This window comes from Strix uralensis, chromosome 18 (assembly GCF_047716275.1).
Source record: "Strix uralensis isolate ZFMK-TIS-50842 chromosome 18, bStrUra1, whole genome shotgun sequence".
Lineage (NCBI taxonomy): Eukaryota > Metazoa > Chordata > Aves > Strigiformes > Strigidae > Strix > Strix uralensis.
In genome coordinates, this window is record NC_133989.1 from 13,242,737 (window position 1) to 13,266,774 (window position 24,038).

Genomic DNA, 24,038 nt, shown 5'->3' on the forward strand with positions numbered 1-24,038 from the left:
CGGGTTTATGCTGCTCTTTCAACACCAGCGTCTTACATCCAGCTGGGATTTACTCACTGCTCAGCTATGGGAGGAAATGCTGAATTTGCTTTTTTAATAAGCGCTCGGGTTTTTTGCTGCCTCCCCTGAGTCCCCCAGGAGATATTTTGTGCTCTTCTTGATGTTCTCTTACTTCAGAGAAGTACAGTTTCGAGGAGCAGATACGCTGTTTGACGACTCCTTTCCAGTGCTCCTTTCGGGAGTTACTTCTTCACGTGGCTGAGGCTTGAGTTAATGTTTAGCAAGCCTTCTCTTCAGTCCAGGCTTCGAAATAACTCCTTGCTATTTTCTGCTTACTCTGAGCGCTGGGTGCTGGCTGTGGGCCGTGTCCTTCAGCCCGCGTCCCAGGCGTGGGCGGCTCAGCCGCGGGCACCGCTGCCTTGAAGGCGCGGGTGGATTTGCCGTCACTTCTGCTCGGCCGCCCGGGCGGGTGGATGTGGGGAGGGAGGAGAGGATGCTCACGGCCACCCGGTTGGCACCTTGCGGGTGATGAGGAGTGGCTCTTCATTATCAGCCGCGAGGCTTGGCAGCCGCTCCTCGACTCGACAGCGGAGGGGCACGGATGGACTGACGGCCGCGCTCCTCCCCAGCTGGACATGGACAAGCGTGGCGCACGCGGCTCGGGGGTGGCCAGCGGTGGGATCCCCAGGCCCCGCGGGGTGCTGGCACCGGTCTGGCCAGCCCGCTGTGCCCGGCTCGGCAGCCTCGGCAGGTACAGAGCGTGGCAGTGGGGTACGGGGTGATGGGTGCCCCCCTCCACCCCGAGGGCAGGGCAGTACCTGGGGCAGGACAGGTGGAAACAAGATGAATTTCTAGAGGTGAGCAGGCTATAATACACTCTTTAAAATTGTGCTTTGACTGCCTTGGTCCTGAAATGAAACCTATTAACACCCCACCTCCTTGGTTTGGGTTTTTTTTGGTATTAACTCTGTAATTGGAGTGAGTGCAGCAAGCTGTGGAAGTGGGATCTGGGGGGTGCGTGCGTGGCTGGCGGGGCTGAAATGCAGACTGCGGGTTTCCTTGTGACTCAGAAGTAACGCTGCCCTGGCAGCCTGTGAGCTTTGAGGGCTGTTCAGTGATTTGTAAAATCATATAAGGGTAAGAACTTCAGATTTGTACTGTGCAAAGCACACATACTAAAGGATACAACTGAGAATTGATCTACTTTACTCGAGAAACACTGTACTGTTTGTGTGCCTAAATGACGTTAAATGACTTAAAACTTCATCTAACATGTGTTTGCATCAGCTTAGAAGTTGCACCAAGTTTCAGAACTCCCTGCTGCAGTAATCTTAACCTGTTGGTTTTGTGTGAATGTACTCAACTGGTTTTATTTCTAAGCATAGCTCACGTTTTCATGTTTCTGATTTATTTTTCCTAGTCTGCTTTGACCCTGTGTGTAGAAGCAAGAAAGGAAATCTTTAAAAGATCACAGGCAAAATTTGAGATTTAAAAAAAAAAAAATCTTAGTGGGAGTGACAGAGGAGTAATATATTAAATTATTTTAAAATTACCTATGTGTAAGAGAACTAGATTAGCACCTTGAGTGTTCTTTGATAAAAATCAAAATATTCAGTAACAACTCATGGTTTTTGCCAGACAAGTTAGTTGAGTTCCAGTGTCTACACTGGTGCCAGAACACCTCTGTGGTCAGGTCTGAAGAAGTGCTATGGCAGGAACCCCAAATTTGCTCACTAACTTTGACCACAACATTTAACTCGTAGCAAGTGGCAATTGGTATCTGTTCATTCAGGCCACACTGGCAGGTGAAGCATGTCCTGTATGTGTAACTAAGCCTCTCTGCTAGGACTAACCTAAAACATGCCTATACAATAAGGCAATGATACACCAGCCATCCTGGTCTTCTAATTAATTGACTGTAATGACTGTTTATTTTTGCAGCAGTAACTGTGGCATGCTCGTTGGGTTCCCATTAAGACACCTACGGGCTTACCCAGCAGCAGTGGTGTTGTGCCTCCAAAGCACTGCTGAGAAAAAGCCATTGCTGGCTCTCCCTCCCTCGTGCTCCTCTCAGAGCTGTAAAGCTTGTGGTGCCTGAGGTGGCTTGTGGATGGGCTCAGTGGCCCTGGGCTCGGGCGGCACTCCAGTTATTAATTATAGAATTATTTATAAATCTCAACCAAGGCCAGGTTTCTCATGGCTATGTAAGCACTTTGTCTTATGTGTAATAATTCTTATCTGAGAAGCCCAAGCAAGGAACTTATGACTGTCCTTCCTGTCTTCCTGCATCCCTAAACCTCTCCTGCATGAAGCATAATTTGGTTCCACCACATCTCTCAACCCCTCCTTACTTTGTGCTGGTCAGCAGGTTACTCTTGTGACCTCTTTAAAAGTCTCTTGCCTGTTCCCATACATCTGAGCAACCACTTAGAATTGCTTATTCTCTGCTGTGATGTAGGTACGGGTGGTAGAATGGGCTACAACAAGAAATAAGAATGAGTTCTATAATCCTGATTTACTCTAATTCATCACTAAAGAACTTGTAGGACAAATATTTAGTGTGTGTGAATCTGTGCTTTTGTAAGAAGCCTTGGCATTAATGAGTGATCACACACAAAATAAGTTCACAGCGTTTTTGTAAAGGATTCAAACATACCAGCAGCCTTTCATCTGAAAGCCATGTGGTCCCTCACCCCCTTTGACCCTAAGCTGGGCAGCTGAGGTGTGCAGGGGTTTAACATCTTGCCTAAAGTCACAGCAGTGATGGAAGTAAAGTAAGGGTGTCTCATCTGACATAACGGTAGCGTGTTTTGAGGATGCGTTTAGTAACTGGGAGGTACTGACTCATTCTGGCCTTGGCAAAATCCCTGGCAGTGTGTGCTACAGGGCTGTGACAGCCAAGTCGCTAAAGGGCTGTAAGTCTGTGCCAGCTGCTTCGTGGGGATCCCGAGCACAGGCTCAGCCTCGCGGTGGCTGGAGCAAGCCCAGGGCAGCTCCCCTGCCGAGGAGGGGGTGGTGGGGAGAGCAAGTGTGCGGGAGCTCCTGTCTGTAGCCAGGGCTACTGGTCTGTGGGGATAGCAACCCCATGTGAACTGGTCTGTGGGTTTTGGCATCCTGGTATCGTGCTGGAAGGTGGAACTTGAGTGGCAGACTGGGTCTTTGTGGCTGCTGGATGGACAAAGCTGCTTGAGTGTTTAAATGAACGTGGATTCAGTGGAGTGTGTGAGGATGGAAATGGGGATGAGAGTGCCACCTTCTAATTGACGATTCTTGTATAATCATCCAGTAGATCAGGCTTATCAATTCCCAATTGCATTAAAGATCGCAGTACTCCTAAAGCTTTGTTTTGGCCAGGTACCCCTTTCTTGCAGCCGGATTTCTGTGTCAATGAAAGCCCTTTCCTGTTTGGCTTACCATGCTAGCACGGGGAAAGTGAACAACGGGCTTGTCTGCAGTGACCTTGCAGTGAAACAAAAAACACATACAGAGAACATGGCTTATGTCTTTGGAGGCCAAAACAAACTCTAGTGTGATGGGACAGGCACCCAGCTAATAGACTAAACTAAACATGGCTTTGAATATTTTTAATTTGGCTGTATCTACATGGGCTTATCAATCTGGTGTTTGTTCTGCTCTGAGTTTCGGTCTGAGACACCTCCAGGCATATCTGTAATTACAGGCAAATTTGACTATTCCTTAGCTTGCTTATTTAGACCCTTACTAGACAGAGTGGAGACAAGCCTGCTCCTGGTGAAGGCCTGAGACAAATGTTGGGATGGAGTTTCTTTGCCCTTAAATACGTTGATAGAAACACTTATTGTCAGGTAAATTATAACCTGAAAATATAAGTTATTTAAGTATAAGTTTATTTAAATATAACCTGAGAGTATCAGTTATTTAAAACTCCCAGTGCTGTGGTGGAGGTCATCTCTGGAGTTTGGGTCCAGCACAGAAAGAGATGGAGGTGCAGTACGTTACGCAAGCGTCAGGATTTGTCTTTCACTCCCCATAGCACTGGGCAAAGGATCGCTGTTTTGTCCTTCTGGTGTCACTAGGGATGCCAGGACAGGAGTTGGGGAGTGTCTTGTTGTTGTTGGAGTGGGGGAAAGCTGGAGCTGGTATGAATTACTCCACATATGCAGAGCTATCTGGCACGTCCTCTTTATCACTTGCAGAACAGGCTTCTTCAAAACAACCTTAAATGACGCTACTCCCCGAGCTGCTTGCATAATGGAAGATCTTGATGAACTGATTGCTGTGTTACTGAAAACAAGCTGTAATCTTATTAGGAAATTGTAGTAGTGACATCTTAGCTATTCTTGCTGGTGCTATAGAGACAGACCTTCAAGTGTGCTGTTCCATGGGTGCGAAGTCCTCGATAAAAAGCCTTAATGCGAACATAAGTGGTGGTTGGCAGCAGTGCTGTATAAAATAACCTGGGCTAAAGGCACTGTAACTTCTCGTAGGGGATGCTTTCAGTGAAACTACTAGGTCTATGAGCAAATCCCCTATGGTCAGAGAGATGCAGACGTATGTCAGCAGTGGCAGCCTGCTTCTAAGAGTGCTTTAATTCTGGCTCTTTAGTTGCTTTGGTTTAGTTAAGCCAGGGAAAGTAAAACATGGTAAGAGTATATTGGGTAAGTTACTGTTCATCGCTGCCACAGGAATTTGATAATTAGTCTGTCTTTGCTTTATGGTCTGGTCCAAGGAATTTGAACCAGCCATGTGCTTTTCATTTTCTCCTAAGAGTAAACTTCAGTAGTGCTTTTCTTGTTGCGGGGAGAAGGGAGGAATTGGTGTCTATGGTGTTTGTAGTGCAATATTTGGGGAATTGTAAAGCTAACAAAACCAGGCTTCAAAGATTTGCAGTAGAGCTTTCTTTCGGTTCAGACCTTTGGTAGAAAAGTTGTGGAGCTTTTGTCCACAAGGCATCTCCCGGATAAATTTGCTATTGGTGTTGGGAATAGAGTTTTGTGTGATTCTGTGTGTCTGAATGAAATAGCTGGTTTTGCATATTTCATCTAAGATTTTGATAATAAGTAGATTGACTTCTTCCATGCAGGGACCTTATATTAACATTGATATCTTTGAAAAATTGAGGTTTAAACTTCCAATACTTTCAGTAAGCAAAATATCTATATCTATATTAGATAGATAGATAGATATGTGACTTACTGCTTCAGGATTTTCTCGTTTTTCAAATACTCCTATCTGTTGTTTCTGGATGCCTTTCTCCTACTACATGATTTTAAACAAGAAAGCCTGTGGTGGGCTGATCTTTAGGTGAATCTTTCTCTTCAGAATTAACTACACAGTTCTTCATTGGTTTAGACTGTTTGCTTAGGGCAGGAACTGCAAAGCAATGTGAAGAGGGACTTTTTCCTGCTTTTTTTTTTTGTTTGTTTCTTTTAATCTTGTGCTTTTGTACCCATCAATTGTTTTTTGACCTTGAAGTAAATTGAAAGCTGGTAAGATGTGTGTGTGTTGTGACGCTAATGTATTTCTGTTCTCTGACTTAGTGTCTTTATATGTCAAAATGCTGTAACCAGTTGATAGGATAATTTCTCACTTATTTTGTTTTTCTTTCAAAAGCACTTGTGTTTCATGCTAGTGGTCTATATTGCTATGATACTGTGACTTGGTGTGTTCCTAACTTGCTCTTGAGGTTAGTTCAGACTCCTTCCATGTGTTTCTTTGTTTCATGTGTGCCTTTGTGCTTGCTCCAGATCTTTGGAAATGTCTAAATCTAGGTGCTTGTTGTGTGGAAGGACTGCCTTGTATAACTTAGTTCTTCTGTTCTTGTTGCCTTTTTCTCATAGTTTTTCTGGAAACAGTATTAAAGGAATTCCATTTTCTTGGCTTACACTTGTTGCCTCCTGTTCTGTTTGAAATGCTTGAGAAGGAACCTCTTTATTTATTCATCTGCTAGAGAGGTATTTCAAGGAGGAAAGGATGTTGAGCAAGCAGTGAAGTAGTCTAGGCAGCTACAGATCCTTTGAGAAGCTCTCTGACGGGGGTGATTCAAGCATGGAATGAGCAAATGCATAGCAACAGTGTTTATTTTATTTTGATATTCAAGAGGGCCAAGAGTTGCATGAGTGTTTACAGTTTATTTGCGGTGTGTTGACAGTATCTAGGATCAGATCAAAAACTACTCTGAGACTGCATATTCTAGCCCAGGATTGGTGAGCCACCATCACTCAGAGTCAGCGTTATGCAGGTGTGCAGATCTTGCTAAGGGCTACCAATGCTCTACATGGAGGGGATTTATAGAAAAGGTAATACGGAACTGTATACGGCAGTCTAATTTCTCATAACTGTGTCATTAATACTGTTAAGTCAGGGTTAGACTGAAGGTGTTACGGAAGTCAGCTGAATGAATCTCCAGCCCCATTAAAACTGGCTCTGCTCTTAAACAAGAGAAGGTTGCATTAGGATGGTCATTCCTTTATGGTTGTCCTTAACTAGATCTTTCTGCAAGTTTGCTTTTTGTTGGGTTAATTTTTAAAACTTTATAATCTTAAGTTTTTTGTTACAGTGACAGCGTGAGTGAACTTGATTATACTACTACTCTTTGCCCAGTTGCAACTGAGTAATTAACATTTTAAGCCAACAATCTACACTTTCAATCTAAACTGTTGCTATGTTTATACGTCACTGATTGCCCTCTGCTGACTTGGGAATGCAGTGAGGAAGAACAGTCTTTTAGGTGAGCTGAATCTAAAATTAACCGTCCACCTGAGTAGTTGGATTTGTAAAGCACTGTGCACTGTGTTCAAGAAAAAAAAATATTTAGACCAGAAAATAAAACATTTTCTAAATTTAAAGGCCTGAATTTGCTTTGGTGTTGTCCTGTGAGACAGTAACAACAGCACTAGCTTAGGACTTGTAGAGCTGGGCTTTGGATTCTGCTGCTGCTGTGTAGAACTGCTGTGTGACGTTGGCATCCTGCACCTCGGTGAAATAGTTTAGTGCATCAGTCCATGGGGTTGTTGAGAGAAAAATTAGGATGGCTTTTCAGCTGTTTGACACACAAGTAGTGCCAATATGACACTCCTAGATTAGGCAAATAGTGTGACTGGTGGTGGAGCTTTTTGTGCAAGCACTACTAGATCATCTGTATTTCCAGCTGTGGAAAGAAGGAAAATAACTGTGGGTGGTATGAAAGCACACGTCAGAGTGGGGTAGGGGTGCAGCAGTTGGCTGCTGTCTGGCAAAACTATATCCTTGCACTAGTACTCTTGTCTTGATATGAACTGAAGGTGCTGCTGGATCAAAAATAGCTGCTGGCAAGGCTATAGCCTGAAACCTGAACTGTAAGGATGTTGTGATGCTTCTCAGGTGTGTACCAGGAATATGCCCTAACGCCTTAGGTAAGTATTACTCCACTTGATCGTAGTATCTCCTGGACTGAAACTTGCATTCAGGATCTGTTATCTGGGTAAATCATGCAGAACATCTAAGTCAAGAGTCACCCTTTTGAAGACTGTATTTATGTTGGCTTAAAATTTTGGTTTTTTTCCAGGCAGGCCTGTGGCAGGTGTGGGGAAGGGATTGTCACAGCTAGGTGTGACACAGGCTTGCTGCAGAGCGCATGTGCTGGGTGCAAGCTGCTGCTCGGGTCTCGGGTAGGTTCTGGTGGATCTGCAAACCTAAATTCTGTTTCGGTGTGAATACATGGAGATTTCTGGGATGTTATATGAGCCAGCTCTAAACCAAGCTGAACGTGAAGGAAAGGTCTATTTCATAAATCAAGGTGAACGCAAAGTAAAGGTACATTTCAGAGCTGCTTTGATCCGTATAGCCTAGATCCCACAGTAGTATAGGACAGTAACTTAGGGCGAGAAGAGTAGTTGTGTGCCTGCTGAATGCCTTTAGTAGAGCAATCAGGAGCTCTTGTAAGACGGTTCCTTAGCCTGTGTAGTGTTGTGCACGGGCAGACTGCTCTTTAGTGCAAGTTTGACTGCCAGCGTTTCTGGCACTGATACGGCCAAAACCAAGTCCCTCAAGGTAATCTAAAATCCTCCTTCTAGTTTCATGTTGCAAGTGATTATTTCTATTGACTGGCCTGTAGTAGAATTCTAGTGAGATATCATGGCAAGGTATTAAACAGTATTTTTGATGCTAGCAAGGTGGCTTTGTTTAAATCTAATCCTCTTAGGAGAAGGCTGTCAGCAAATGTGAGAAAATGGAGAGGACTGCTAAAGAAGAGTTAATGTGGGGGATGTGACCTAAATTTTTAACTCCCAATGGGTGAAGATATAAGTAAAAAATTGAAAGGGGAAGTAATGATTTGGGATGGTAGCTGTAGTAGAACTGAGAGAGATGGGCATGAACTATCAAGGTAAAAAAATTTTTTAAAAAACTTAGATTGACTGTTTAAGTGCTCTGCCAGGCTATAAGTGGTATCTCAACTGGAGGCCTGTTAATTGGATATCCAGGAGTAGGAAAGGTGGGGATGGGTACTAAACAAGTGGATCACCTTTGCCCTTGTCAGAGGTGGGCTGGGTGGTGTAATAGCTCTTTTCAATCTTTCACTTTTGTGTTCCTGTAAAACAAACAAAAACCTTGATATTTTTGTTCTCAATGCTGTTGCTGGCTCCAGATGTTCCTGGAATGATGGTTATTGCTTTAGTCCTGACCTTTAGAAGAGAAGGGCTGCCTATGTGCATGTTAGAAAGGTATGAGCATGTGTAAATGTAAGTGCGGAATACCCTCCAACATAGGCCTCTTGGTAGATCTTCAAATTTAGTCTTTTATGACTTGAAATGCTTCTTATAACGGAAGTAAGTTAATGCCAGAACTGCTAATAATGGCTTTCTGGAATGAAAGGAACTAAAACTTTCCAGGTATTCTGCCATCTATAACTAAGTCCTTCCAGAGTTGGGAGGCTAAATTGCATTTGGTGGTTGGTTTGTTGTCGTGGTTTTCAAGGCACAAGACTTGATCTACTTTTTTTTTTTGTCATGAGACTAGAAAGCAATTCCAGTCTGTGTTTGGTGGTGGTGGGTGTTCCCAGGTGTCTTTCAAACCATCCCAAGTTAGTGTAGTATGCAGTCTCTTTAATTTTTGTATTCATATGCAGTCTCTTTAATTTTTGTGTTCATAAGTTGAACCATTGAGGTGTTTTCACAAGTAGGTTCCACTTACCCCCTTTTTTTTTTTTAAGTCTTTGAAAAAGATATACAACAGCATTTAAATGGCTTGCAGCCTTTTGAAGTGAATTAAAACTAATTTTAAGAGAGACATTATTTTATGAACTGATGAGAACCTCACAACTTTCTGCAGAGAGGTTGAAAGCTGAACAAGGCCAGTCTGGGACTTTGGCCACCCATGAATTAATCAACAGGGTGGTAAGAAAATTCTGTATGTTTGGGTTTCCTGGGACACTTGTTCTGATTCACAGCTGAAAAGCATGGTCTGGGCAGGAAAAGGGGGCCTCAAACATTACAGTTGTTTATTGCATGAGCTGAAGTGCAGGAGACGGAGCTGTGCCAGTTTTTGCGTAGAGGACAAGCCTACTGGGTTCAGTCTGCTGCGGCTGGGAGTTGTTGGACTGGCAGTGTGTGCCAGATAGAGCACGTATGTGCCAAACCTGAAACATCTTTGTGTCTGTGAACATGGAGCGTATCTGTGCAAGTTTGCAGGGGAGTCTTGGAGGCGAGTGTGGGAGTGGTAGGTGGTGTCTCAGAGGTCACTGGAAGGACAGCATTGGAAAACCCGTGTTGATCCTCTCGCGTGTTTGGACGACAGTTTTTCCCCTACTCTAGGGGATTTGATTGCAACCTTGTCTGTTATTGCTAAACACTAACCAGAGGAAGTCTAGCACTTACCTCTGTTTGGCTTTTATTGCAGTCATTAATCAATGAAGACCGATGCATGCCATCTCTGAATACATACAGTTTAATCTCTCTCTCCTTATCTCTTCCCCTCTCAGTACCAGAAATTGCCCTTGCAGAATGAGCCAGCTTCCTCCGAAGAGTCCTTTGCCATCCCCGGTGTCAGAGGGCACGAATTCCAGGGTAGAGTCTTTGGACAACTTGTCAATGGACAGTTTTTGGCTGGAAGTAGAGAACATTAAACAGAGCACTGAAGGCGAACAAGAGGAATGCAGCCTTGCAGATGTCAAAACACAGGAGGGTAGGTTGCCAAAAATGTTGGGAGTGAGGGGAGGGAGATTAACATCTTAGAGAGAAAATTTGCTTATGCACCTGAATGATTTAGAAGCATGTTGCAATATGGTTGGAATATTACCAGTCAAATCAGAGATATATAAAATTTTTCATTGGGTGGTAGATAATACCCTGCAGAAGGGGAGTGCTGTCCTGGCCTGGCTTCAGCTTCGGAAACAAAGCTGACTCTAAAGGTCAGGCAGGAGTAAGTTCAAGGCTCCAGATTTTTACAAACAGCCCCCACTAAGTGTGGGGGCCCTCGCTCCCCGTGCAGGTGGCTGTATGGTAAACATGCTGTGATAGCTGACGGTGTTTTGGAAGGCTTGTTTGTGTACGTGGTTATGAGACTTCATCATAGTGGCTTTTATGAGAGCTGCTTTTGTGGAAGGCAGATTTTTCTCCTTCTGATTCACTCTTCAAGAAACCATAATAAACATCCAGAATGATGTGAGTCCATCCACACAAGGTTTTTCTTATATCCTTTTTTTTTTTCCCCCTCTTTCTTTTGAAGACTGCTTCATATGCATGGGGTGTTTCTAATGGGCTTTCCGTAGCACTGGTGTTATTCAGTATTTTGGAATAACTGGAACCTGGACCGATTGCGTTTTGACATGGGAGGTACAACATCCCGGGCTGTTGGAAGGATGATGAACTGCGATGAGCACCCAGCGATCCCACAGATTGGGATCACACATTTCCGGGGTTCGTTTTGAAGCCTGTGATTTAGCTGGCAGTACGTCCTCTTGAATGGTTGGGTTTGCAGCCCGTACAGCCTACAGCTGTTGTGCTGGCCTGATACTGAGAAGGATCCATGTGCGTAATGGGGAAACGTTTGCGTGAAAGTCCCAGTGTGCTGCTGTGCTTGGGAAGGGTAAATAGCTGTCCTGGGTGCGTAGAGGGGGCTCGGGAGAGCGGGGTGGGAAGATCAGCATCCGTGTCTGCCACAGCAGGCAAGACACAGTAAACATTAAGGTCTGCTACTAGTGTCCTTACATAAAGGACATAAGTTTGTTTTTTAGAACTGGAAGAGATGTAAAAGTGACTCAGAAAATGAGCGCGCCAGGAAGGAGACTCTGGAAAAGAGGCCATGCCATGAGATGAAAGGCTGTCTGGGATATCCAAAAGACCGATATGCCAGAGGCAACTTGATTACTGTGTGTAAGGAGGGACACAAGGAAAAGTGTCTTTTAATGCTGTATATTAATATAGCAGGCAAGAGCTGACTGCTTAATTGGCCATTGAAACCAGACAAACTTGAAATAAAGCTCTGAGTACTGAAGCCTTCCCAGCAGGCTGGGGAAGGAGGTGTGGCACGCTTGGCCTCCTGGTGCCTTCTGCGAAGGAGTTTAGTCAAATCAGCGTTGTGCTGGAAGCGTTAGTGGCGAGGGGAAGCTTCACGTGGTGTGGGTGCAGGATTTGGCTGGTGCCTCTTGGCTTTCATGTCTCTGCAATTGATGGTCGGAGCACCGCGAGGTGGCAATGCTGCACGGAAGCTTCAGGGCTCCTGGAGACAGCCTGGCTCAACCTGTCAAATAGCTGATTGTAATCGCAGTACAGGGACAGCGTGAAGGCTGCGAGTAGATAAGGCGTTACAAAAATGCTGACCCAGTTGGCGTACGCTTGTCCCCTGTGCAAGCCCCGTGTAAGGGGTGGTGTCATGGGAAGCTGCCTGTGACCTGGTGTTAGTGGGAGGCCAGCGTGTAGCTGCAGAACTGGGTCAGCTGAAAGGTGCTGATGATACTTGTGGCTTCACTAACAGTTAAAGGGAGCAGAAAGTAGCTTTTTCCTGAAGTATAAGGAGCGTTGTCCTTTCCTTGCTGCCTGCTGTTCATCCAGCTCTCTCCAAGGTCTGACGGTACAGCAGACTGATAACGTATGCACTCTGGGCAGTAGTGCCACTAAAATATCTGCTAGCATCCTTGTAGCATGTAATCACATCTGAGAAGTGTCTTCAAAGAGTGATTCTTCTCTACCATTGAAAACTATATAGGAAGTTCCGCTTAATGTTTAGTCTGAAATGGTAGGATGCTGTGGCTGTCCTTTAACTTTTTAGAAACTAAATGCTTTATTATGAATGCTGGTTTTGGCTAGCTTATGTTTCCAGTAAGGTTTTGAAACTGGTGTTCTTTAGTTTTGCAAATTTATTCCTAATTGTGCCCCCCTGAAATACTGCTTTTCTGGAACTCACAAGACAAATCTTAGCAGCTCCCCAGGCTTAAACCTGCAGCTCAGCTTCTGTGGACCTCTCAGTTCTGACCTGTTTCTCTCTGATTTTCCTTTTTTCCCCATAAATAACCTATTTTACTGATTTCCTTTTGCGTTACTGGCAAGCATAACTGGGCCAAAAATATTAAGTAGAGAAATTAAAATATGGTGCTTTGGCATCAGATGGGGCAGTAGGCTCACACGGATGTCCGATTTAGGGCCTGCTGTTTAGTATTGTGTATTAGATTAGTTTCCTGTTATGACTGGAATTGGGTATTTTCAAAATTTGCAAGCAATACACTTAACTTCCTTTAGTTCCCAAAGACAAAATAAACCAGAAGTTTTTTTTGCATGCTGTGCTGTTGTGAAACGACGGATGTAGGACAAATAGCTGTACAGTGGGGAGTCGTGAATGGGACCACGAGAGTGTGAGCAGCTGTAACCCAGCGAGCAGTACTGGGGGGATGTTCTTACCTGTTAGCTTCTGTAGAACTAGACATAGGAAAAGAACAGAAAAGACCACGCAGGAAAGCTAGCCAGTATGCTAGACGATTCATTAAAGGCAATACTTGACTTCAAGTCCAGCTCCACTTATTGTGGTGTGATGCTGAAAAAAAGTTCTGTTTCATTACAGCACCTAAGAACACAAAGAGCATGCTCCAAAGGCTGAAAAGAGTTTTGATGGAGTCACAATATGTTTTTGCAAGTTACATGAACAGGGAAGTTTCCTCAGAAAAATGAAAATATTTAATCTCTCAAGAAGAGCTGCATGGCTTTTTTATTATTGATGCAGCAATAATAAAACTTTGCCTGAGCAGCTGCGATAACTGCAGAGATAACAGTTTGCAGAGGAAAAGGAGAGTGGGAATGAACTGTTCTGTTTCGCTCAGTTCAGTTGTGAATTTTCTTTTTCCTAGTATAACTTTTGGTAGAGCTGTGCTGGAGCTGCCTGCAGTGAATGAATGTGGTAAATAGTATTGAAAAGATAAAGGCTTTGTGGTGTTCACTGTATTAAAGTTGAAGCTACCTGTTAAATTGCTTCTTTTATCCTTGGATTTCAAGTAGCTGCCTTGCTCAGGGCACTTTCTCACTTGCACAAAGGGTGCATCCCATAAGGAAAAAATTGTCTTCTGTGTTTGAAGTGCAACTTTATATATAGTGAAAAATGAAGTGGAATTGAGCTTGTTTGAGTAATGCTGCTGTACTGTCTCCAGGCTTCTCACGCTTCATTCTGGAACTGGAATGATTTTTAATTTTAGTGATTTTGAATAGGCACAGACATAAAGCGAATGCACAGAGTAAGAATAACATTTTTGCTTTTGTTGAATGGCTGTATGGATACCAATTTACTTTAAAAGATAAAGAGTAGGGATGATGCATACACATAGTTCTGCAAGTATATTAAACAAAATACATCTGAATCTACCAGATCAGTGTCTGGATATTTAAGAAGGAAAAAGTTGTGGATACATAGGCGTGGATATAGATAAATAAAAATTAAAAGAAATAGCCAAATAATCGGGAAGATTACAAAAGCCAAATGTGCAGTATTGTATGTTGTGGCTTCTCACAGATCTTTTCTCCATTCTTAAAGCTGTTGGAGGATTGGGTGTGCTCCAGGGAGGCACTGCTGTTCATTCAGAGTTTGCTGTGCACTGTTGCCAGAGCTCCCCTTTGCACAGGCAGTCCGTGTAAAGACAGATTTAAGCAAGTGCATCTGACTTTCGCCCCATGTCCCGTGAAAGCCCCCACTGGGTTCAGTTCTTGTTGCAATCCTTGGGCTGAATACTGTGCAGAGTCACACTTGTGCCCCGGCTTCTGAGGGAGCCTGTGTTCCTGGCAGGATCCATGCCTCCTTAGTTTTTTCTTCTCTTTTTCCTCACCTAGGGTGAGGAGAAAGGAGTATGTGGGCAGTTACAGCTGCCTAAAGTGCTGTGTCTTCTCCGGTTTCACCCTGATATCCAGCTGGGTACCTGGGAATAGGACTAAGATTTTGAGAATAGCAGTGGCTCCCTCCCAGTGATGACCCAGAAGGGGGATGGCTCAGCTTTCTGGTTTTCTGTCTCTGAAGTGTTAGAAGCACTCCTATTGCTGTTAGCCATTCTCTTCTCACTCGCCCTTCTCATCCCTGGCCTCGCAGAGGGAGAAGCTGAAGCTGAGTGGCTCCAGGACGCGGGTCTGTCTGACCTCCTCGGGGACCGTGCCTCGGAAAACGACAACATCGTGCTGCTCTCCACCCTGACCAAGACCCAGGCTGCTGCTGTGCAGCGGCGGTTGGATACCTACTCCCGCTCTCGGAGGAGGAAGAACAAGCATCCTGTGCGTGATGTCCGAGACATTTTTGGGGTGGTCAGTTCTGAGGTAAGTTGATTTAGTGGGATCTCCTGAAAGACTTTGTGTTGTGGTAGCAGACTTGGCTTTCTGGGTCTAGAGCTACTCTCATGTCCAAAGACTTCATCTCTTGAGCTGAAATGAAGCTGAGATCATAGAAATTCTGCATCCAGCTTGCAGCATTGAGAAGTTGCTACAAAACCTGCAGATCCGTAGCCTTCCCAGAGACTGCTGGAAGACTCTTGTATGGTGCCTGCGGTATCATCTGGAGCCCTCTTGTGTTTCCTTTATTCCAGCGACATGTTAAATCATTATTAACCAAAAAAAGAGAGAACCTTGTAAATTCAGTTTATCAGAACTGAGCTTTGTACAGCTGGTAATTCTGAAGAAAGACTAGCCACTGCCTTTTTTTTTTTTTTTTTTCCTTCTTTGCTAGAGAATACATAACCATTAGCTTTTCAGCTGCTTTCGTGCTGTGCTGTTCCTCTTTTGGTTGTGGCTACAAGGTACAGTATCCTTATTTTTTCTAGAGGCTGCTGGAAAGTATATCTCAATCAGGGCTCCTTGTGACTTTTTCTACTTGGTCAGTTGTGTAGTCAGACAATATTGAGCTTGACCAAGATCTACCTTTTTCAGTAGCATGGGACCCTTGCTCTCTGCTGGAACTGATTACTCCTTTTCTTCAGCCTGAGCCTCTCTGAAACTTCTTTTACTATAATGAGATGAATTATAGCAAATAATCCCTTGAATGCCTTAAGGGAATGACACTAGTCTGCAACATCACTGGAAACTTCTGTGGTTTTGTTTTTGTAACTGCCCAGTGATGAGGTGCAGATTGCTTCCTTACTGTGAATTGCACTGGGACAGTGTCATGGTTTTTTCTCTTTTGCAGAGCATTACTTGCATTCCTCCTTGAATGGGTGACAAAATGATGACATTTCTGGAAGCAGTAATACTGCAGGGTTGTCTTAGGTGCCTCAGTTGAAATTCAGCAAGTTCTTAAACTTGCAGATTACATAGAAGCCTGTTATAGCTCTTAAGATAATTTTACTTTCTACTGTATAGGAACAGAGATTTTTGAGCTCGTAAAATCTCATGTGTCCGCTCACTAGGTTGCTAATACTTGCATTTGATAGGCAACTGAGATCCAATCTGATGTTTTAAAATGACATTTTTGTGTAATGAAGGCCTGTACAAAAATGCTAATATTGTCTTTTAAAATAGCCTTAGTTTGATTAGATGTGAAACATTTTGTCTCATTACTTTGGGCAAGATCACTGAAGTCTTTCCAATAACTCTGCTGGAATTATTATTATTTTCTTTGGCTCAATTTTTTTTAAGCCTTTTTTTTTTTAAGCTTTGCAGTTGTCTCCGAGATCTACAGTTTTTACCAGAGGTCACTGAAACAAAAAACAGTGGTGGTTTTTTTTTCCCCTCTTTTTAATTAAAGATAGTAAGAAAATGTGTTTTAAATGAGGCTGTTTGACTGTTTATTCCTTCTTTGCTGAGTGGCCATCAGCTTAATCTCTGTATATCTTGCTTGTCTTTTACACGCCAAGGGGTGGTGTTTGCCCTCTTTATTTCATGAGAAGTGATAGATGCTCAGTTTAGGCAAATGAGGATGGATTTCTATGTAAAATGGTAAATTTTTGAGATGTTAGGCTATGACACTGGATATAGGCACTGAGCAGAAGAAGCCCTTTACCCTTGAGTAATTTCTGGAGCAATCCCAGAGGGAAGCAGGCTTTGTGGTTAATTTTCCATACTGGTTTGCTGTGTTGTCCCAGTTCCAAGCCTAGTTTTGGGGCTCTGAAGGACATATGCAAGAACCATATGCCACAGCATGCCTGATGTTGCTATAACACTTGTTCGAGGCATGTAGCAAAAATCCTTTATTGCACAAAAGGATATTTGAAATCACTTCGTAAGCAAGGAAACAGAAATGTGGAAAGGCGAAGGTTTCTTCCCTAAGGCTCATAAATTCCTGATTTGGAACCCAGCTACAGTATCTGTGCCTTTACTGCTCAGTCAGGTTTTGGATGCTTTCCACTACTGACTGCTCTCTGGGAACAGAACTTTTGGATGGGCTCTACCTATGGAAAAAACTATGTTCAGCAAACTGAGCTTAAAGCTAATTCAGTTCAGCTGTGAGTGGAGTGGAAGCAGTTCAGGCAGTAAGAGTGCAGGCAGTGATTTGTCAGTCGCTTGGATTTTTATTTCTATCAGTGTTTCAAGATGGATTTACAGTTTGCCTCCTGTCCACCTCTGTCATGACCTCTCAGGCATCAAAGTTGTTGGTGTTTCTATCAGAACCTTCCCACGTATTTCCCCTGTATTACGGTTCAGTATGGCCTGTTTACACAGCAGCTGGATCTGAAGGTGCTCTGGCATTATTCACTGCATGATCTGTGATTTATATGCAGGTGCTAAATAAATTGGTTCTGCTTTCGTGGCAAGCCCATCATTGTGCGCCCACTCTAAAGATATAATACAGCTTCTGTGCAGGTTAACTGTTTTGTCCACTTACACTGACTTTGCACAGGTTCCTTTTAACTTTCAGTCCACAGTCCACAACTCCATGTCATAAGCATGTTCTTGGAAATTTGCTAACTTTTGATGATAGAATAATAAGCTTTCCTATATTCTAACTAGTTCTAGCAAAAGTAAGGTTTTTATTAACAGAATTGCCTGCCAAATGCCTCCTTATACTTTTAAAGATTCGCTTCTCTCGCTATGAAGCCCATGAAGGGAAGCTTTTAGATGCTGATGGTGTGTTATGTTCTTTCTCAGGAAAGATCTTGTGATCACAGGCAATGGGTAGATCCCAGGCAGCTTCGAAAAGGGGGAAATTGGCTAATGATTGTGTGACAGGAAGAACTGGCTCAATGATGTGCAAATTTATCACAAATACTGTCTGTGAGATAATCATCTATTTTCCACCTGCCTACCAAATCCTCTAATTATGATTCTTAATTTTAGAACAGTCTTGTAGCTCTGAGCTTGAGGAGCATTTTCGTAGACTAGCAATGTCAGGGGTGTGTGTTTTCTGCCAGAATCACGTTGTCTTATAATAACTTCTGTTTTGTGTAGGTAACCATGTTTTGGTTTATTTTTCAGGAGACAGCAGCAGAGAAAGAGGAGTCCAGCCCAGATCAGTTGTGGCACAATCTGCGGACTTCAAATGTACAGAGAAGTAAGAAGTTTTTAAATGCAGAGTAGGACTGAACAGGAAGTAGGATCTGAAGTAGGGCTGGAACTGTAAGAGAAGTTACACTAATCTGGGCTCTGAAACATTGTCCTTATTTGTAGTTTGTTGGGGGGTTTTGGGGTTTTTTTTAAATACATGGTTATCCACAGTTGTGGATTTAGTAAACTTTTCCAGGCTCTAGTGTTGTTAGGAATTGCCACTCCAACTGATAACCATAACTCTTTAAGAAAACAACTAGAAGATGCGAATAAAATCAGTCTAGCGAAGTTCATATGGTGAAATCCTATAAACACCATACGCAATTGTGTAAAGAGAAGTTAGCCATTGGTATGTCCTTTAATTTAAGGCCATGCTCCTGTTTTACCAGTGGTCTGGTGATTGTAGCAGGATTGTTATGGCTTTAAGCTAATCTTACCCTACTGCTCAGTCTGAGGACTGTGCTATAACACTGTTTTCAGATGTTTATGTAGGATTTTTTAAAAAGGTGGTACCCAAATCTGTCTCGCACTGCTTTTTTAGCACACTTGTTTTCTAAGCTTCATCCTTCTGGCTTTCTGAAATTTAAGACAAATTTTCCTCTGTAGCAGAAACTCAGGATTACTCCTGCACAGTTCGAAACCCTGGAAAAGAGGAGGTGTTCAACATGGATGTTGCCTACTCAGAGCAAGCGGCTGTCCTGCTCAAGGGATCGTTCCTGTCTGAATCTAGGAAGTTAAAGGATGGAAGTGCCCTAACTGTAAGCACTGAAGGATTTTTTTTTTTCCTGTTAGAACTTACTAACCTCTTCTTGTTGAGGGGGAAACAAGACACTTGATTCAAATGTTTGATCAGTTCTTGGAAATGGCCTCTGTGGATAGTGTTGCAGTGGGTCTATACTAGGTAGGTATTTTTGGACAGGTAGTGCTGTTATCCTTGCAGTGTTGGGCAAGGATAACGTTGTGTTGTGGAGGATCAAAACAAGTAGGGCTTATGTGTGAAACTAGCTATTTTGATACAGATCTGTGTTGTTTCCACTGAAAAGAATAACTGGACTTTCTTACTCGTAATTCTAACAGTTTTCTTTTCCACAGATGGACTGGACTGCTTCCAAGGTTCAAGTGGATTAGAGTGGGTATCAGGCTGTCTTTAATTTAAATAAATTGGGATATCCAATATGATTAAAGAGCAATACTGAGAAGGAAAAATATTTATTCAACTGTGGGCTAAGTAGGAGTAGTTTTGGGTATTTGGTGTTGAAAACAGCAGACTGAATAGATTCCTGGTTATGGTAAAGAATGATAAAAATAACTAGAGGGATTAGTAGTGATAACTTGCACTGAACCTTTTGGGTGTGTGTGTTTCCCCTTAGAAGTTTAAGATCCCTAAGGGCAGACTAGGAGTGACCAGAATTGGAGATTTATCTGCTCAAGACATGAAGAAGATCCCCACACTGGCCCTTATTGAACTAACAGCTCTCTGTGATATTTTGGGCTTTGAGCTGAAGAGAAACAAAGCAGTAAAACTGAAAACAACAGGTTAGTTGTATGTCATCTTAACTTTTTTTGGTGCTTTTTTTTTTTAAACTGATGTTCTCATAGGTTAGTGTTTCAAGTGTTAGAACAGAGAGGGTCTTCGATAAGAAACCTTGTGGCAGGTATGTTTTCCTTGACCAGAATTTCTCTTGGAAGTCACTGGATCATGACATCAAGACCTAGCACCACCTTTGTCTGACTATCAAATGCACTTGTTCTGTTTAACTGTTCCTCTCTTTTTCTCCAGTATTTATCCTTACAAAATGTGCCATCTTAGTCTGCAGTGGGGGATATACCCTTTACACCTGTATTAGTGATGATACAGTTTATAACATGTTGTTTCTGTTGTAGAGAAAAGACTCTTTGGAGTTCCACTCAACACTCTGTTGGAAAATGACCAAAAACTGCTCCCCAACACCAAGGTCCCTCTGTTACTGCAGTCGGTAAGTTCTCTTCTGGTTTCCTGCAAACCTCCAATCCTTTGAATCAGGAAGCCTTTGAGGCCTGTGATAAGGAAGAGCTGACTTTTCATCCTCTATGCTTAAGAGCTTTCTTTTTTTCCCCTCTTTAATAGCTGCTATCCTGCCTGGAAAAGAGAGGACTTGAAACGGAGGGCATTTTGAGAGTTTCTGGGTCCCAGACCAGAATCAAGGTATGAGCTCTTTAGTAGTGTTTGAATGTGTCAGAGATGATCAGGGAGCACGTTACTGAAGCAAGTATCTAATTAACCTGAATTGTCTCGCCTGTCTTCCCAGTACCACTAGAAATGTCCATTGCTGGGAAATCTGGCAGTGTCTGTTGTGATGGTCTCTGCACTCTTTTAACTTGATGGGTTGGCCTCCTAGTGCTCAGCTGCAGAATTTCCCTTGTATTTGCTTATTAAAGCATGTAATAAATTTCATTTTTTTTAACAGAGTCTGGAACAGAAGCTAGAAAGGGACTTCTATACTGGCCTTTTCCGCTGGGATGAAGTCCACCAGAATGATGTATCTGGGCTACTGAAAAGATTCATAAGAGAGCTGCCAGCCCCACTGCTGACAGCAGAGTACCTCCCTGCTTTTGCTGCTGTACAAAGTGAGTCCTTGTTTTGGCTGTTTAGCGTTAGTTTGCTGGTTGTGCTTTTTTTTCTTTTTGCAAACCTCTGCTGGTCTTGGGCTCTCCTGTCAGGTGTGTTGGGAGCCTGTGGATTTGATGGGAATTCAGAGAATGATATGAACTATGGTCAGACTCTGTGTCCTGTCATGTATCAGCCCGAGAGTCATAGTCACTGGTGCTTGGTTGCATACATCTTTGTGTAGGAACATCGTCCTGGGGTCTTAAATTTTATCGTGTCATTTGAGGCTGCAGGGTTGTTACCATGAATTAGGACAACCTGATAAATAATGACATGCAGGCTGAGCGGTGGCAGCTGGGCCAGGGTGAATGGTCTTGGCTTGTCTGCAGGTAGTGCAGTGTTGTGCAAGCACCTTGTTTTGAGGTTTGTGCCTCAACAGATGGTTTGAATGTGTTCAGCTAACTGTTGAAGTGCACAACATTTTTTATTCAAGAAATGGGGAATAATGGGGTCTTTTGTTGCCCTTCAAAGGCACCTTCAAAGACTTGCTGATAGACTGGGTACTCCGAAGCAAATCAGCCAGTCTTCTAAAACATTGGTAGTTTGCTTCATAAGGGCAGTATGAGCTTGATTTACTTCTGTAAAACAAGGTCTCAAATCCTAGATGACAAACGCTATAATAAGTAATAGCCTTATTCCTTGGGGGATTCCCATGCTCAAAAAGAACAGTTGGAAGCCTGAATCTTCTGTTTTGTTGACACTCTCCCTCTCTAGATATTCCAGATCTGAAACAAAGATTGCAAGCTCTAAACCTCCTGATCCTGATCCTGCCAGAGCCCAACAGAAACACTCTAAAGGTAACTGCCTGTTCTGGATTTAACTGGAAAAACATGATCTCATTCCAGGTTTTTATTCGAGGAAGCTTTATCAGCTTTTGTAAATAACATACATCGTGCTATTTGGTTTTATTTCACTGACTTGAGAATGAAAAGCCATGATGAGGAGAGCAGGCAAACCTTAAGGCTGTGCAGTGAACGTAAACTGTAAGCACAGTCTGCCTTCTGGGTACAAATTTAAGAGCAGTAGGAATCCATGTGGTCTTGGAGCATCTTGTTTAGAAACATGCTTTTCTTCAGTGTGTTAAAGCGCTTCACTGTGGAGTGAAAGATGTGTAGGTCTTACATTGTCTGTGGGCATGCTAAGTATAGGGAAACAAATTCAAGTCTTTTGATTCATGGTTTGTGGTATAGTCATCATCTATGAAAGATAATTTCAATTTTAAAAAGATAAAAAAAGCTACTAAGCTTATAACTTCCTACCCTTTTCTAATCAGAATTAATTTCAAATCCTTTCACCTACTACTTTTTGAAAGAATAAATGCTGCTGAGATCAGCTTTGCAGGCAGTGCACAACCTCTGCCTTTATGACAACTGTGGTGGTTGCTGCTGCTTTTTTTTTTTCTTCTTCTTCTGAGTAGTTCAGCTTCCAGGTGATAAAGGCAAGGCTGACTTAGCACCCTGAAAACTTCATTTAAAGTGCTGGAATACATCATCCAGCCAAAGATGTTCTGTCGTGCATCATGGCTTTGGCGGAGGTGTGAGGCAGAAGAGCTAATCCAAAAGCATTTATTTTTCCACATCTGGGAAAAGCTTGAGGGGATACTGGGGGAGGGGGGGGTAGTCTTTGGATTCTGTAACTTTTATGACTGGACTTTGTAAAATGCCACCTGCCAAGGAGTAAGAGCTCATCTGCTTCCCACACAGACTGTGTCTCCTGATTCATGAATGCTGGACAAACTCTCTCTCTGCTTGGTATGGTTATTTGTTGCTATTCTAGTATTAGAAAATGGTCACTGAACTTCCTGACTGGAGAAATAAGATTTGCTCATGGATATAAACAAAAAATGTTAATTAAATGATCTCATCAACAATTGCCACAGTAGTTTCTTAAGCGTTGTTAGTAGTGGATGTCTTAAGTCTCTTCCTCTTTCTTTAGGCTCTACTTGAGTTTCTCAGCAAAGTGGTCGCCAGGGAAAACAACAACAAAATGAACCTCTGGAATGTTTCCACAGTCATGGCCCCGAACCTCTTCATGCACAAGGGGCTGCCAAACAAGATCCCTGAAGGGAAGGAGAAACAGCTGGCAGAGGGGGCAGCTGATGTTGTGCGGATGATGATCCATTACCAGGATTTGCTCTGGACAGTAAGTTGTGTGGGTGTTTTGCGGTGTGGTGTAGCAGTGTCTTGTTCTGGTTAGAATTGGAACAGGGGAAGGGATAGTCTTGGGAATTTCAGAGGAGTTAAATGTCTGTAGGCAAAACCTCTGGCTGAATTTCAAGACTACCTGTTTTGAAGGTATGTAAATACTTGGTCTATTTAAGGAGCTTCATAGCTTATGTTCTTAAATGGCATCCTCATCTCTGCTTGATTTGTTTTAATTCCTTCTCCCCTGCCCAGGTCTCCTCTTTTCTGGTGGCTCAAGTGAGGAAGCTGAATGAGAGCAATAGCAAAAGGTACCAGTTCTGTGACAAGCGAATTAAAAATTTGTTGCGGAAGATTCATGCTGATAAAGACAAGGTGGAAAAGAACCAGGCAGAGGTGAGTTAGGGCTTGAAAAAAACAGGCTCTTTCATAATGTTGTCAAATGCTTTCATGACAACTTGGAAAACTGTAAGGAGTGATGCTCTTTAAAGAGCAAGATGGAGAAAAATCTGCAGAACAACAAGAAACAGTTTCCCAGACCCTTTCAGCCAGGTTGTGGCAAGAACTGATCCCAATAACAAGAGTACGAAATAAATTTCAGGCTACAAAACCCTTGTTTAAGATGCTGCATGGTTGCAGGCAAGGGGGGAAGAGACCAGGAGCAGAAATGCTGATCTTTACCTCACATGAAGAACAGAATTCCTATGGCTTTAGGCGTCTCGTGTTTAGACTGGTGTGTCTGCTGTGACAAAGGTAGACTTATTTTCATTAACTTAAAGCAAAAATTTAGGCTATTACAGGAGTATAAATGTACATTTTGCATCCAGTTTTCTTTCTGCTCCATAATGCTGCTGATCTGTATGGGAGGGTTTGAGGACAAGGTTCTTGCCACTTAAAAGGAGAGAAGTTCCCTGATAAATGAAATGGCTCTACTTGTTCTTGTGTTGCTGCAGGCTGAGATTTTTAGACAGATGTTACTACCAGATCTATTCGAGCATCGAAGTTGGGAAAAGATCTTTGGAGTCATTCTGCCTTTTGGTTTTTTTTTGGTTGCCACTGTTAGTTGAATAAGTGTAGGTCTGTAGGAGCTGCGTTACATCATTCAGTGCTGGATTTTAAGTATTGGTAGCAGTGGTGCTGCAACTGGGATGCTCTAAGGACATGAGCTAGATGAAGTCTGAGGTAACAATAGTACATTAAAAGCTTAAATCTGCATACCTGAAGAAGAGTTTATGTTCTCACAAGCCAGTATATCCCCCACCTTTCTGTTCAAGTTGGGATACTGCGATGACGTCTGCCTAAAATTTGGCTTGTTAAGGTGTCATGGCACCGTTGAAGATGCTGTTATTTCAGAGA

At 43.0% G+C, this 24,038-nt stretch overlaps 1 protein-coding gene across 3 annotated transcripts in view; it reads left to right on the top strand.

Annotated features, from left to right (window-relative positions):
• The first annotated feature begins 492 nt into the window (after positions 1 to 492).
• Positions 493 to 24,038, top strand: part of ARHGAP40 (Rho GTPase activating protein 40) — a 29,324-nt gene continuing 5,778 nt past the window's right edge. The window contains exons 1-12 of one of the 3 annotated variants that reach the window (XM_074888477.1): positions 493 to 751; positions 9,938 to 10,140; positions 14,518 to 14,738; positions 17,826 to 17,901; positions 18,501 to 18,652; positions 19,265 to 19,430; positions 19,779 to 19,870; positions 20,002 to 20,079; positions 20,342 to 20,501; positions 21,256 to 21,338; positions 22,477 to 22,683; positions 22,938 to 23,078. In XM_074888477.1, coding sequence (XP_074744578.1) covers positions 636 to 751; positions 9,938 to 10,140; positions 14,518 to 14,738; positions 17,826 to 17,901; positions 18,501 to 18,652; positions 19,265 to 19,430; positions 19,779 to 19,870; positions 20,002 to 20,079; positions 20,342 to 20,501; positions 21,256 to 21,338; positions 22,477 to 22,683; positions 22,938 to 23,078 — 1,695 coding nt within the window. In that variant the 5' untranslated portion in view covers positions 493 to 635. Of the gene's footprint in view, positions 752 to 4,498; positions 4,638 to 9,937; positions 10,141 to 14,517; positions 14,739 to 17,825; positions 17,902 to 18,500; positions 18,653 to 19,264; positions 19,431 to 19,778; positions 19,871 to 20,001; positions 20,080 to 20,341; positions 20,502 to 21,255; positions 21,339 to 22,476; positions 22,684 to 22,937; positions 23,079 to 24,038 lie in introns of those variants that run through there. The other 2 variants (XM_074888478.1, XM_074888480.1) reach the window with 2 other exon arrangements.